General features: G+C 32.6%; 1 protein-coding gene across 1 annotated transcript in view; it reads left to right on the top strand.

The window, feature by feature from the left end:
• LOC114336951 (sodium/hydrogen exchanger 8) overlaps positions 1–8,735 on the top strand; it is a 29,410-nt gene extending 20,675 nt beyond the window's left edge. The window contains exon 2 of the mRNA XM_028287344.2: positions 8,470–8,735. Coding sequence (XP_028143145.1) covers positions 8,470–8,604 — 135 coding nt within the window. The 3' untranslated portion in view covers positions 8,605–8,735. The remainder of the gene's footprint in view (positions 1–8,469) is intronic.
• Positions 8,736–15,433: the final 6,698 nt, after the last annotated feature.

Genomic DNA, 15,433 nt, shown 5'->3' with positions numbered 1-15,433 from the left:
CACAATGCCGTGGTAATATTTTCCAAATCTATCTTTGTCTTACAACGCACTCAGCCGAATATAATATTGTCAGCATATATTGTCAGTCAGACACTGACAATCAGTGACAATTTTAAATATTTGACATTGCATCGGGAATATGTTGAGTTATTGATTAAATATTATTGATATATAGGGTATTTGATAAATAATTGATTTAAGACGTGAACTTAATAAAAAGTTATTTATTGTGTATTATTTGTGGAAGATCCAAGCAGAGAATACATCAGGATAATATATTGTGTAATCCAAGTATTTTGTTGTTAAAGATGTTCAAAATTGTAAGCGTTCCATAACAATATATTATTAAAAAATCACTTCAACTCTTTTCCTCTTTTCTCGATTGAGTATTAGTCTTTGTTGTACAAATAAATTATTACAATCACTGAATACATAGTTAGTGAAAAAATTATCACATTTATTAACTGAATTAATAATTTGCAATTATAAAAATAACAGTTATCCAAGAACATTCAAAACCCATCTCTTTAAATTAATGATGACATTTTCAAGTAGAATGACATTCTAGTAATATTTACATATCCATACGAGTGTGAATTTTACTACACGTAATTTGCCGTGTAAAGACAGAAAAAGTAGGGATACACGTAAAATATTTGCGAATTATGTGCCCATAGCCTTAAAAGCCCAACCCGACGGGTTTTTTTGGGTTTTTAGGTTTTTTCGGGTTTTTTTGGGGATTTTCAGTTTTTTATTTTCTGATGAGTTTTTGGCAGTGATGTTATCATTCAAGATTAAGGATACAGATATGTTCCCCGCAACACTTTTCAAAGAAGAACTTGTTAAAAAATTCTCAACAAAGAAATGGTGGAAGCTGATATCAATAAAAAATAAAAAAACAAATAAAAAACCATATGAATTTTGTATTTATATGTTATCTTTGTTCTCATGTCCAGCTTCATCTGCATCTATTGAGCGGATTTTTTCTTCATATGGATTAATATGGACTAAGCTTCGCAACAGATTAGGTGCCGATAGAGCTGCAAACTTGGTAAAAAATATATTATCATTTAAGAACCGAGTCCTCGACCGAGTCTAACGAATAACGAATGGGAATTTGGAATGTGACAAAAATACAGATTCTTATTTTCCTGATAACTAATATGCTTTGCTGATGCTTTGTTTAACAAGAAACTTGTTTATTTTTTTAATTGTCTATATACCATGTTTAAAATAAGTGTTTTATTAGTTTAGTTTCAGTTTCTCTCGTTTTGTATTCACCTACTACTTACTTCATGGTATTTATGCTAGTTTTTGTTTTTATTCAGAAATAAATATGACGTTCATTCAACTGAAAATTTGCTATTTTTGAAAAAACCCCAAAAAAACCCAATAATAGTGGGTTTTATCAATTGAAAAAACCCAAAAAAACCCGCTGGGTTTTATAAGATGGGGAAATTCTATGCCAACCCTGAGCAAAGGCTTAGGTTATAAGTGAAACACAATTTGTATTTGTATATTCTCAATCTTATGTTAATGGTTTTATTTAATAAATTACGTTTTGTTCGGAAAATAATGATTCCGACTTTTATTATCATTAAATTAGGATCGGATATGCCAAAATGTGTATTATTACTATGGTGCAAGACTATCTTAACTTCAAATATATCATTATCAGGGTATTATGTTATTATTTTAAAAACACTAACTAAAATGAGTCAATCTAAATGTGTTGTTTTAATTCACAATACCATTCTATCATTAATAGGGTTGATGTAAAAAAAGATGAAAATTTGAGCCAAACTAAAACGTTCATTAGGTATCTTCACATTTACTTTTTTTGAGTTGCGATACTGTTGCACTTATACTGCGATATATAGTTCATACTAGTGTCGTCATCCATCAGAGCGTATTATAAAGGGTGACCAAAAAAATATCTTTTGAATTAAATTAATTGACGCAAAAAGAAGAATGTATGTAATTTATTTAACTCAAAATACATTGTACTGCTGTTAGAAAATAGAAAAAAATGTTTATTTCACACAGAAACATTTCTTTTCGCTTAAATTAAATCACAAACAGCCTCCCTCCTACCTCCTGACAGTTTAAACATTTAATTGAAGCGTTTATTTGCCAAATAAACTATTTTCTGACAGCAATAGAATGTATTTTGAGTTAAATAAATTGCATAAGTACATTCTTCTTTTTACGTCAATTAATTTAATTCAAAAATTATGTTTTGGCCACCCTGTATAAATAATGATAATAATGTTTATATTACTGAATAGATAATTGAACACCCTTTTAAAGGAGATACCACACGACCCCTATTCCCATTAAAAAAAATCATCGATTACGTCACACGCCCCGGTGGATGACATCACTAGTATGAAATATATCAAAAAATTGTCATTTGGAAATAAAAATCGACCTGTTTCGGTATTTCCTTAAAATCTAATAACTACATACTGTTAAATATCGAGGTGGACCCTTTTCTTTGGCTCACCCTGTATAGTCACTTTCTGTTTGAGCATAGGTATTTTATTAATGAATCGAAAATTAAATAATTATGGTAATTAATTATGAAACTTTGTTACATTTATATGATGACTAATGAGTCACTGATTTAAGTGAATTAACAGAAAATAAAACTATTTAGTCATTCTGTAATTTAAGATATCAAACATAATAATTTTGTTACAAACTTTTGCCTTTATCTAAGGTCAAAGTCAAATAAACTGCTGTAGATTCTTTAACAAAAAAAAAATAAGTGAAATTTTTTGTGAATACACACCTCCAATTTTTAACAATGACAACAAATAATAAATTCATTATCAGAATTGTGAAAGATCATCTTAAAATGCTGCATTTTTGGCCTTAACACGTTTAGTGCTGATGACGCACTGGTGCGTCAAACTATTTCTTGTAGAGGGGCGGATGACGCACCGGTGCGTCATATACCATATCGAGTATAATGGTTTGTTATATGCTAGCACTTGTAGTGTGTGTATCGTAGGAGTGATAGCACTTGTGGTAATGTGTTTAATTATTTTGTCTTGTTTTTAACTGTTATAATAACACACATATTAACAAAAATGGAGAACCAAAAATTTCAAAAATATGCATCAGGCCGGCAGCAATGTTACTAATATATGAGTAGCACTGGACGTGTTAAATTGTATATATGTAATTTAAAAACTCCACCGACCCACTGCAGCAAACCGAGTTTTGATTATTGAGGTCCATGTAACTCAAAAAACTTGATACTAGATACCTGGCCAGGTCACAACAGGATACTAAAATTAGGATAGTAACATATTCATAGTATAAAACTAGTTTATGCCAGTACAAAGCGGAGTCAGACAAGGTGACTCGTTAAGCCCACTGCTCTTTAATATAATAGTGGACGAAAGAAATAATGTACTACGATGTAAAATCGTAATTTATGGGAAAATAATAAAGCAGGAAGTAAGGTATAGATATCTGGGAATAGATATAACCAGTTACGGAGATGTTGAAGAGGAAGTACGACAACAAAGCTTAAAAGCAAGTAAAGCAGTGGGATCTCTTAATGACACAATCTGGAAGAACAAATACCTAAGGCAAGACACAAAAGCCAGAATCTATAAAGCAGCAATTAGACCCATATTGACATACACGGCGGAGACAAGGCCTGACACATCTGAAACGAGACAACTACTAGAAACAACAGAGATGAAAATACTTCGACGAATATCAAGGAAAAGTCTGTTGGATAGGGAGAGAAACGAAAACATAAGAAGATCATGCAATGTAGAAGACATACATGGATGGGTGACATAACGGAAACAGGAGTGGAACGAACACATTAGTAGAATGTCAGAGGATAGGATAGTACGAATAGCACGAGATAAGTCACCAAATGGATGAAGAAGTATTGGCAGACCAAGAAAAAGATGGTGCGATAATTTAAACAATTTAGGAGGCTAATATTGAAAAAGAAACAGGCTTTAAAGTAGTCTACATACAAGAAAGAAGAAAAAGAAGAAGTAGCATATTCAAAACCCGTATTAAAAATCTTTTAATCGCGATTTTTATAATAATAGGTAAACAGATAACATACAAGTACAATAAATTTGTACTTGTAAACATTGTAAACAATATATTCCTCATGTCCAATTTGAAACATACAGTCTATATAGTGTTATCTATATAATTATGTAAATAAATACAAAAGTAACAAGCACAACGCCAGCATTATCACTGTTCTCATTACCGTGCATAATAATACCTACAGTCCCTGGCCATATTATTATGACCACCTATGAATTTTTATAAAAATCAACTATTCCACTAAGTACATTTTGTTTAAAAATTATTTTTAAATTTAATTTTGTTATGTAATGTTAATAATATACATTAACTATAACATATTTAACAATAAACAGCAATAAACTATTTGAAACTATTACATATTTATCCTTGTAAGTTGTATCCATATGGAAAACTTTTTTATTATTAATTTTACGAAAAAAAGTTATTCTTCATAAAAAGCTCTGCATGGTTCAAAACCTAAGATTTAACCATCAAAATATCAAATTTTTTGAACATTATACGAGGTATGTCAAAAAGTTTGAATTTCACTCAATAGTAAAGTAGCTTTATTTTTCACAATATTGAAAATTGCTATGATGAAAACGTGTTCGGAATTAAAAACTATATTCTAGTATGCAATTACATCCCTCTAATTGAATTTTTTTTTTTTTGAAAGCTTATGGAAAACTAACCTTATTTTCCCTGCCTTTGGATCGAAAAAATCCGAAAGGTTGTGGGTTCGAATCTCACCAGGGTCAGAAATTTTTCATTTATTATAAATTAATAAATGAATATAGTTTCTGTCCTTGTGGGATCGGTACTCACCGGAGGGACCGCAGACGTTCGGATACAATTAGCGTCTCTTTGCAAAAACAATGACGTCTACTTTGCAAAGTAACAAGACACTTACTCAACATACACACTACACATGACACTAATACTCATGTTGTGACTGGCAGAATGACATTAAGTCCATGCCATAAAAAAAACATTATTTTCAGTTATTTTAATTCAAATAACTCCTTTATTATTAATTTTACGAAAAAAGGTGATTCCTAATAAAAAGTTCTGCATGGTCTAAAACCTAAAATACCTTAGGTCAAATTTTATCAATTTTATACGATGTACGTCAAAAAATATGAATTTCACTCAAGAGTAAAATTTATTTACGTTTATTTTTCACAATATCGAAAATTATTATTATGAAAAGTTATTTAAAATTAAAAACTATGTTCCAGTATGTAATTACATCCTTCTAATTGAAATATTCTGAACCATAAAGGTATTTTACTTTTGATCTAAATTTATCTTTTTTGGCATACCTTGTATAAAATGGATAAAATTTGATATAAGATGGTTGTATTTTAGGTTTTAGATTTAGACCATTCAGAACTTTTTATTAAGAATCACTTTTTTCGTAAAATTAATAATAAAAGAGTTATCAGAATTGAAATAACTGAAAATTCGTAAAATCCAACCAAATTAAATGTCGTTTTGTCCTTATTTATGTTTATTTTATTTATGTTCATATTTCTCACATAGGTACTTATTATGTATATGATCAGTGGCGGCTCGTGACATCTGCTATAGGGTGTGCTGCATGAACCACGGCCAATATAAAATAATAGAAATAGAATAACATACGAAAACAAAAACAATAAAATTAGCTTTAATACTAATTAATAGTAACTAATAACGACATGCTATAAAAATCTGATTAACTTACATTTATTGCATTTTTCTAAATTGGAAATTAATACGCCGGTCCTTTTTTGTCGCAAACTTTTCGATTACTTTATCGTTAAAGTTCGGTATTGAAGCGATGAACTTTTTTTCTATCGAGAGTGTGGAAAGGGCTGTTAATCTGTCTTCGCGCATTGAATTTCTTAAAAATGTTTTGATCCGTTTTAAAGTTGAAAAACTACGTTCAGCTTCTGCTGTGGTCATTGGCGTAGTCACCAGAATTTGTATCAACTTTTTGGTTTCTGTTAATGTGTCCTCTAAATTATTAGAAATTATAAATTTTAGTAAAGGCACTGCACCTTTTAATGTTCTACACTCGATATTGGAATACAAAACTGACAGTTCTGTTCGCAAACGGTTTTTATCAAAGAAGTTATAAGCTGTACAAGTTAAATCCAATTCATTTTCAGGAAACTTATTATTATATTTTTCGAAATGTTCTGAAGATAAAAGTGTTGCGGCAACTAGATGATTTGTATATGCAAACCGTTCTTTTGCATTGTTTATAATAACATCACAAACTTCTAGACAGGCAATACGGTGATCCTGTTGGCTGTTATTTGGGCGTTTCCTTTTTTGGACACTAGGCGCCGCATTTAAATTTGAAGCTTGATGTATGATAGGGTCTATTTTATTTCGGACATTGTTAATACTTTGCTCAAAAACATGTATAGCTTTCTGTGCTTCGGTTGGGTCCATGTTCTTTTTTTGAAGATTATTGTACAAAACGTCAACATGTGGCATAATATAATGAAAAACAGTCAGCCAGAAAGTAAAATTTTGATCTTCCAGAATACGTCTAAGTCCTCTTGCTTCCTTGGAAGTAATAGCATTTGACTCTTCTTCTAGTTGCTCCATACACTCAATAATAAAGTCTCTATATTCGTAAACGACATTTACTGTACGAATATTGAAATTCCAGCGTGTAGGGATTGAACGAGGAATATTTTTTCCAACTATTTGATTTAAGACAGCTATTCTTTGAGGTGAATGACTAAAAAATCCAGGTATATCATGTAAATCTCCAAAAAATACGCGTACTTGGGAATTAATAGAACATGCTCTTGACATTATTAGATTCAATTGATGGGCGTAACAGTGCACAAAATGAGCAGTTTCATATTTTCTCTTAATTATTGTTTGCACTCCGCCATGTATCCCACTCATAACAGCTGCTCCGTCATAACTTTGTGCAATGAGCTTATTTTTGTTATTCTTTAATATTGGGTCTAAAACATTCAAAATTGTGTTAGCTAAGGTTTCAGCATCATGTTTTTCTGGAAGCAAAAAAGTCCAAAACCTTTCAACTGGAGCACCGTTTTTTACATAACGAAAAACAATGACCATTTGAAATTTCATAGAAACATCCGTTGTCTCATCAGCTATCACTGCTAAAAATGGGGCTTCATTGATTTCGTTTAAAATCTCCTCAGCGTATACTTCTAGCATGCAATCCAAAATATCATTTTGTATTGTTTTTGAGGTACCTTTGAAAATTGTCGCATTTGTAAGGTGTTCACTAAGTGTTTTATCAAGTTCAGCAGAAAAATTCACTAAACCACGAAAAATTCCAGGGTTATCTGATGTTTCAGATTCATCGTGTCCTCGTAAGGCGAGCTCAAAAGCCCCACAGAATTTTATACAGTCAATTATTTTTGACAAAACATACCTGTTTTTCGTCACCTCTTCATTGTGTTTTTGTATATTTATCCAATAAGCAGAGTCAAGTTGGGCCTGTATATTAAGTTTCCCAAATAATGCAAATCGCATTTCATTGTTCATATGAGTTTGCGTGTTTTCATGCTTCTTTATTTTTTCACTTAAATGCACTAGATCCCGCACTCCTGTCTCGCGCCACAATTTTTCCTCTTTATCTGCGCCGAATAATGCACACGGAAAACAGAAAAAAGCATTTTTTTCGGAACATCCACAAATCCACTGATTTCGTAGATACATGTCTTTATTAAATTTACGCGTATATGTTTTTCCACGGCTTTTACCGGACACTTCAATATTAAGATCAGGCATAGGACGGCCACGTTCTTTTATAATCAACTGTTGTTGATAGTGAAGTTTTTGAAATTTATTTACACCTAATTTAAATTGAAACTCCATTGTTTTAAACACGCTCGAACAAAACAAATTAAACAAAATTGTAACCTAAGAATTTCTAAACACGGCACAGATGCAACGGTCACGAATAACTGTCGTGAATTGCAGCTCGCAAACACATTTCCGAGGCCGTTAATCAGCCGATTGCCGAAGCACATCGGCTAAGATCGCCGTTTGCCTAATAAATGCATTTTACCGCTGCCAGTGTTTCGGTTGTTATCGACGCGGCTTCACTGGAGCAGCAAATACGTAAAAAGATTGCTTCACTGGAGCACCAAATACGTAAAAAAATTATACGGTTTCACTAGAGGAGTAAATACGTAAAAAAAATAATATTAATCATCGTTGTTGGTGAATTATTATTAACAGTTGATGTTTAATATGATAATATGGCAGATTTGAAATAAAACTATATTAATTATTCTTTAATAATTAAGATTTGCTATGGTTGTTTGGTAGTTCTGCAGCTCAGCAGCACATAAAGAAAAGCCGCCACTGTATATGATTATTGATTAATACTAATAATTTTTATTTTTGTAGGAATTAAAAGATTGCAAGAGCCAGATGACCGACTTGACGAATCAGTGGTATCAGGCCATCCGTATATCACCTGATCAGTCGGATGAGGACAGCGCCAATACGGGAAGATCTAGTATATCAAGCATCGTTCGTTGACTATCGAATATATTTACTAATAGTTTACCGTTATATCCATATAAGAAACAGTATTGAAAGGCAAAATATGTCGCTAGTCAGATAAACATATTGTACTTATCAATTTTTGCTGAATAAATTATCTAAAAGAGTGTTTGATTATTTACAATAAACCATACTTTGTGTTGGTGCTTCTCCAATTTTTAAAAGAAAAAAATACATGAATTTTTTTAACTTCTCCACTGACGCTAAGTTCCAACTATCGTTTTTCTATATCCTGTAGGTACCTCCAATTTTCTATTATCCCGGTTTCTTATTTTACTCTTAAGGCGCTATCCTAGTGTAAAAGTGCGAAATTCATATACTTTTTTTCAGAATTTTTAAAATAATAAGGACTGTAGCTATCGTTATGAAAATTTGCATGAGCATTTATAGCTCCACTGCTGCAATGATTGGGACTAATAGAGATCCTGAAACATAAAATTTCAAAGTGATTATTGAAATATAAGTTATTTCCTATACCATCAACTAGGATTTTTGAAAAATAATAAAACTTGCAAAAATAACGAAGTGTTGAAATTTTTTTTAAAATTAGCTAAAATATTTTTAGTTTCAAAAACCGCCAAATTGACATATTTTATCCGATCAAAAACCCCTAGTTGATGGTATAGATAGAAAATAACTTATATTTCAATAATAACTTTGAAGTTTTATGTTTCAGGATCTCTATTAGTCCCAATCACTGCAGCAGTGGAGCTGTTTTTATTTTCACGGTGCCAGTAGATAGAGCATAAATCGCTTAATTTTCAATATTTTTTTATGAAAATTGTTTCACATGTACTTCTTTTTATAATAAATGCTCATGCAAATTTTTAAAACAATTGGTACAGTACTTTTTATTTTAGAAGTTCAAAAATAATTATATATACAAAAAAGTATATGAATTTCGTACTTTACACTAGGATAGCCCCTTGAGAGTTCCTAATAATTTAATCCAAAGCTCTAAAAGAAGACGAGTTCATAATATTACCAGAAGGGCGGGTTTGGAACGAGAGAGGCACTGTTTGGAATGAACGTACTTACTCAAAGATGTCGAGATATATCTGTAGACATATACTGTTGTTTTATTGACTTCCAAAAGGCATTTGATCGTGTTAAGCACTCTATATTGATCGAAGCTCTAAAAGACATTGGCTTGGACGGCAGAGATGTTCGAATAATTGCAAATTTATATTGGAATCAAACAACATCAGTTTTAGTAGATGGTGTGGAATCACAGGCTCTTAATATTAAAAGAGGAGTACGGCAGGGATGCCTCTTGTCACCCCTGCTTTTCAACGTTTACTCCGAAAGAATTTTCAGAATAGCACTTTCTGAAAAACAAGAAGGAATACTTGTGAACGGTGAAGTCATCAATAATTTGCGATATGCGGACGATACAGTACTCCTAGCTTCTAATCGAGAAGATCTGTAAACACTACTTGATAGTGTCGTTGAGAGTTGTAGGGAGGCAGGTCTGGATCTGAACATACGTAAAACCAAAATACTCGTAATAACTAAACAGCATATAAAACCGTCTATATATGTAAATAATACCAAACTTGAGTAAGTTGATAAAATCGTTTACCTTTGACAGCAATTAAATTGTAACGCAGAAAGTCATGGCGAAATTAGATCTAGGATAGAGCAGGCTAGAGCCGCTTTTAGAAGGATGTCCAAGGTGTTATGTAACAGAGGCCTAAAATTGGCATTGAGGATCCGCCTACTTCGCTGCTACGTGTTCTCGGTCTTACTTTACGGTGTCTAGTCCTGGACTGTGAATAAAATCGATCTAAATCGTCTTGAGGCTTTCGAAATGTGGTGCTATAGAAGAATTTTAGAAGTTTCTTGGGTGGAGAAGATTCGAAACTCCACAATACTAGAACGTCTCAGCAAGACTACTGAGATCATAAAAAGCATCAAGCAGAGAAAGCTGGAGTATTTCGGACATGTAATGAGAGGTCCCAAATACATATAGTGCTACAGAATATCATGCAAAGAAAAATAGCAGCAAACGCAGTCCATGACGAAGAAGAACCTCATGGTTGAAGAAGTTGCGAGATTGGTATGGTGTTGATACAAGCATGCTCTTTAGGGTGGCAGTGAATAAAATTAAGATAGCTATGATGGTAACCAACGTTTTGAAAGAACATGGTACATGAAGAAGAACTCTAATTATTATGGATAATACCAGAAAAAAATCCAAGAATTGGCCACGAGGTAAGGAATACCTGATAAACTACCAAAGAAGAACACCACCACATTTATATACGCAGTCCCATAACAGCAACTTTTATAAAAATTCAAAATAAGTCTTGCAAAAACTAGCATAAATAATTACAATCACAACAATATTCTAGTCAGTTTTGATATCACCAATGTAACATTGGAGAAAGCTTAAAAAATAATAAGAGTAAAATTAGAGAGAGATGATACATTGACAACAAAATACATCAATAATCATGAAAAATGTTCCACGTACCGATTCAAAGAATAATTATTTTAGATTTCCTTTCCGAAGAATATCTATTGACCTTAAATTGAAAAAGGTCTTCCTGGAATCAATGTAGGTATGTTATAATTATAATAATGTTTGAAAACCAGTGGACATCATTAAGGTCAATATAGTCTAGTCGCAACATAGGAGGTCCCGTGGACACTTTTAGTTCGCCGCGATTTGATGGTGGTATTGTAGGTTTTTTGGTTCGCTGAATCCAATGAAAGTGGTCTGGAAGCCCAAATGTGGTGCGTTTAATTGTTATTAACAAATTATGGTAAAATTAGCTGTTTTTCAGGAATTATTAGAAGCCCTGTCAATAAATTGATAGTGTTAAGGTCTTCTCTGGTGTATTTTTGGTCGCTGAATCGAATGCAACTAGTCGCGATTACTTAAAATGTCTTCTTATTTTGTTAATAATAAAATAATTGTTTATTCGCCGAAAAACTCGAACTGCGTTATCTACAGCAAGTTTGTAGTCTTTTTCATAGTATTTTTATACACTAAATCGAATGTCACTATTTAGTCGCAATAGCTTAAACCACGTTCCGACTTTGTTATTAATAAATTATTGCAAAAATACAGCTCAGCTATTGTGTGAGATATTATGCCGTTGTGTAGTACCTACTTTGCTTTATGTGCCACTGTAAATTATTTGATGAGATTTATTTTCTCTAATATTCCTATTTCCTGCAGTGCTTTCCATATGGCCGTATGTGTCGAAAGTCCACAAAGCATATGAAGAGAGGATAGTTTAATACCTTCGACTCTTCTACCATTACTCTAAGTATGTTAATTTGGTCTATGCATTATCGGTTTTGGTCTGAAACCGGCTTGTTCGTTCCTTAACGTTGACTCTACAGTTTTATCAATCGGTTGTTTATAATTATTGCTATTGTTTTTATTGCTGTTAATTTATTTATGGTATTCAGAAGTGTGATTTTTCTCCAGTTTTTGCAATATCTTTTTTCTACTTTTTTTAGTATCTTAAGTCCCATTTTCTATTTTTTTTTTGGGGGAATTTTTCCTCTCCCGCAAGTCTTTTGCAAGAGTGGCTGGATTAGATTGTTATTGTGCTTATTGGGCAAGCTTTTAATAACTCTGACTGAATATTTGCGCTTTCAGTTTTCACATAGCAGCTTCCGATAATAATTGGCCGTGGGTTCTTTGTGGAATGGACGTTACACCCCAGACGAGCGACTGTGGCGAGCCACAGTCGCCGATCCTCATAGGTCTGGATCCCGCGTATGAAAAAAAAGTTGATTAATAGCAAGCTGAAAATTTGTTAATAGCTTAAGGGTGTCTAGTCGGACAAACTTTGATATATGGGAACATTGGAATAAGGGAAGTTTTAATTGTGGAACAGGTTAAAAATTTGGAACGGTCAGACCACGAAAACGTCACATGTATTTTGTCCGACAGAACTTCCAATTGATTTGTTACCCTTTCATTAAACTCTCATGCAAAAATCAGACTGCTATTTATCACCTGTCATAATTCCTGTCATTTGACATTTTCTACGTGTTCCACTCATTATAATGCCCATTTTGGTCCAAAACAGACCGGCTATATGGGATACAAGAACCCGAGGGTATAGTTATAGCATTGATTAATAAATATAGGGGAGCCCCCTATATTTATCAATCAACGGTTATAGGGCATTGAAAGGAAAAGCGTGGGACGAGATCTTTGAATTATTTATTCCTGATTTTAAAGAAGGTAGCCCTATCGAAAAGTATAAATCCGTTAAGCAATATTTTCTCTGTTTATATTTACATTTTATTACATTTTGACGAGGAAGGAGACCTTCCTCGTCTAAATCCATCATTCAACTAAAAAAAAAACTCAGAATCTTGTTTGTTTATTTATGTTAAATAGTGGGGTCCCATCCTAGGCAAAAAACGGTTTTATTGTTTGTTGTAGAAAACAAAACGATAAGTCATCAGTTAAAAGGGGGTTGCAAATTAACATGTTTATTTAGATATATTTAATGTCATCATCTCCTTGAAACAGGACCCCGTTCACTCAGTTGTAAGGTTGGGATTTGTTTGTGTTTTTTGTGTTGAGAAAATTGTATGAAACTATTTTACGGCTGTAAGATACCAGATGTACTGGTTGATTTTTTATGTGCTTCTTTCTGTGATATAGCTGCTTTTGTCTGGTTCTTCTTATGAGGAAAGGAACGTTTTGATACCTGTCAAAATTTTCAATGTAATCATTTTTTTCGAATCCTGAGAAAACTAAAGTATATTTGAAAAAATTAAACGCAGAATGAAAGATTACTTTATTACCGAGGGCCGAAAGTCCCTTAGAATGAATAAAAGTTTCTTTTGAATAAGATATTTGAAATTAAAAATCACGCTAAATTTTCTCTTAGTTTTTCACCCCCGTAACTTATTAAAATAAATATTATAGAAGTTCTCAGGGACTTTCGGCCCTCGCTGATAACGTAATCTTTCATTCTGCGTTTAAATTTTTCAAAAATACTTATTAGTTTTCTCAGGATTCGAAAAAATGAATCCCATTTAAATAGCATTGAAGCCGAAAGTTCGTACCCATCCCCTCAATTCCATTTATGGGGTTTATTGGTATTTTTCAGAATGGTTGCAATTTTATGAAATATTTAAAACTATGGACATTACAAACACTGACTTTGACGAACACACTTTTTAAAAAATATATTAGCCGGCAACTTTTTAATCATTTGAACAAACTTACTTTTTTTCTCACTCATTACATTACCCGCCGCACCCTTCCAAACGATCCACTTCGCAGCGTAGTCGCCGGCGTTAGAAAATCGCCTGTTTCAGCCACTCTGTGGATCCACACATGATACTATAAATAACAAGATAATATATTGCACATCCGGAAGTCGTGACGTAAGTGGAGACCCGCAACTTCGTAATGGTTCGTAATAATTCGTAATGTCCGATTAGTTTGAATTGTTCGCGGTTGTAAGCTAAGTGTATTTTATATTTTATCTTTGACAGGAATCTCGATACTAAATTTTTTTCGAATACATTGAAGTTTAATGTTATTTTGCTAATTGAATAATTTCATCACAGAATGCATACAAATCCCATTTAACTTTAAAACAAGAATTCAAATTCAACTTCGGGTCTCCAGTTACGTCATCACGCGCGAACTCGGACGTATTTGCGCAACGGGAAGATACTATCTCGTTATTTATAGTATCATGGATCCACAGAGTGGCCCGTCTGGTTTCGCCCTTAGCTTTACATTGTGTGCGTCTTCTGGGCACTATTAGGAATATTACTAAGGGCAAAAAATTGAATAATAAACGAAAGAAACAGCATTGAAATCATTGTAATCTAGAAGTATCTGGAAAAATTAAGTAGAAGAAGCTATGATAGCGGTGGATGAAAGAGTTTAAATGAGGGAAGGCAATTGCAATATCCATGAATATCAAATTTATATTTGATATTTACTTCTGCAGTATATGTGTCAACACAAAAAGCAGTGTGTGTGGATGGGATATTGACTGCGAGACCTATGTTTCATTCGTCTAAGCATAATTGATTTTATCTAACAATAAAACACTGAAAACGTTTGTTTTCTATACTTCCACAAAATTTATTACAACTTTGTGACTACACCTGTTTCGGCAGAGTGCCTTTCTCAAGTTATTTAGATTACTATGGGTTTGCCTTTTTAAAGTCTTTAACTGAAGAGGGTGAGGAGTGGGGAGCTGTTTGTCTCGAGTTGCTCATTCAGAATTATATCTGTATTTTTAATTTCTTAATTTCCATAGATTCTAATAAAGATAGCTTAAGACCTTTATTTTGAATATGCAGAATTTGAAACTGTTCATTAAAAGAACGATTATGATCTAGAAGGTGAAGTGCGTATGTAGAAGTGTCTGCTTTTCTATTGTTGAAAGCCCTTTTGTGTTCTGCTATCCGTTTGTCAAAGGTTCTGCCAGTTTGACCGATGTAAGCTTTCGGACAGTCACCACAAGTTAGTTTGTAAACACCACTCTGTAGTTGTTTTCTCTTTCGGCTCTTATTGTTCTTAATATATTTGCTTAAGTTGTTGTTAGTTCTGAAAGCTGGTGTTATTCCTTTCTTTTCTATGTATCTGGCTATTTTTGTTGTTATATTGCCAGTATACGTGATAGGGCAGAAGGTACTAGGTTCTTTCTGTGTTGGTGGAAAGACTAATTTCAGGGCTTTTTTATGGAATTTTTGGTTTAAAATTTTGTTAATTGTTTGTTCGTTATAGCCATTGTTTACTGCTATTTGTTTAATGATGTTCAGTTCTATCTCGAAGTTATTTTTTGACATGAAATTTCTG

This window comes from Diabrotica virgifera, chromosome 8, assembly GCF_917563875.1.
Source record: "Diabrotica virgifera virgifera chromosome 8, PGI_DIABVI_V3a".
NCBI classification, from domain to species: Eukaryota; Metazoa; Arthropoda; class Insecta; order Coleoptera; family Chrysomelidae; genus Diabrotica; species Diabrotica virgifera.
Note: the sequence above shows the minus strand (reverse complement) of the source record. Positions and strands in the feature narration are given on the sequence as shown.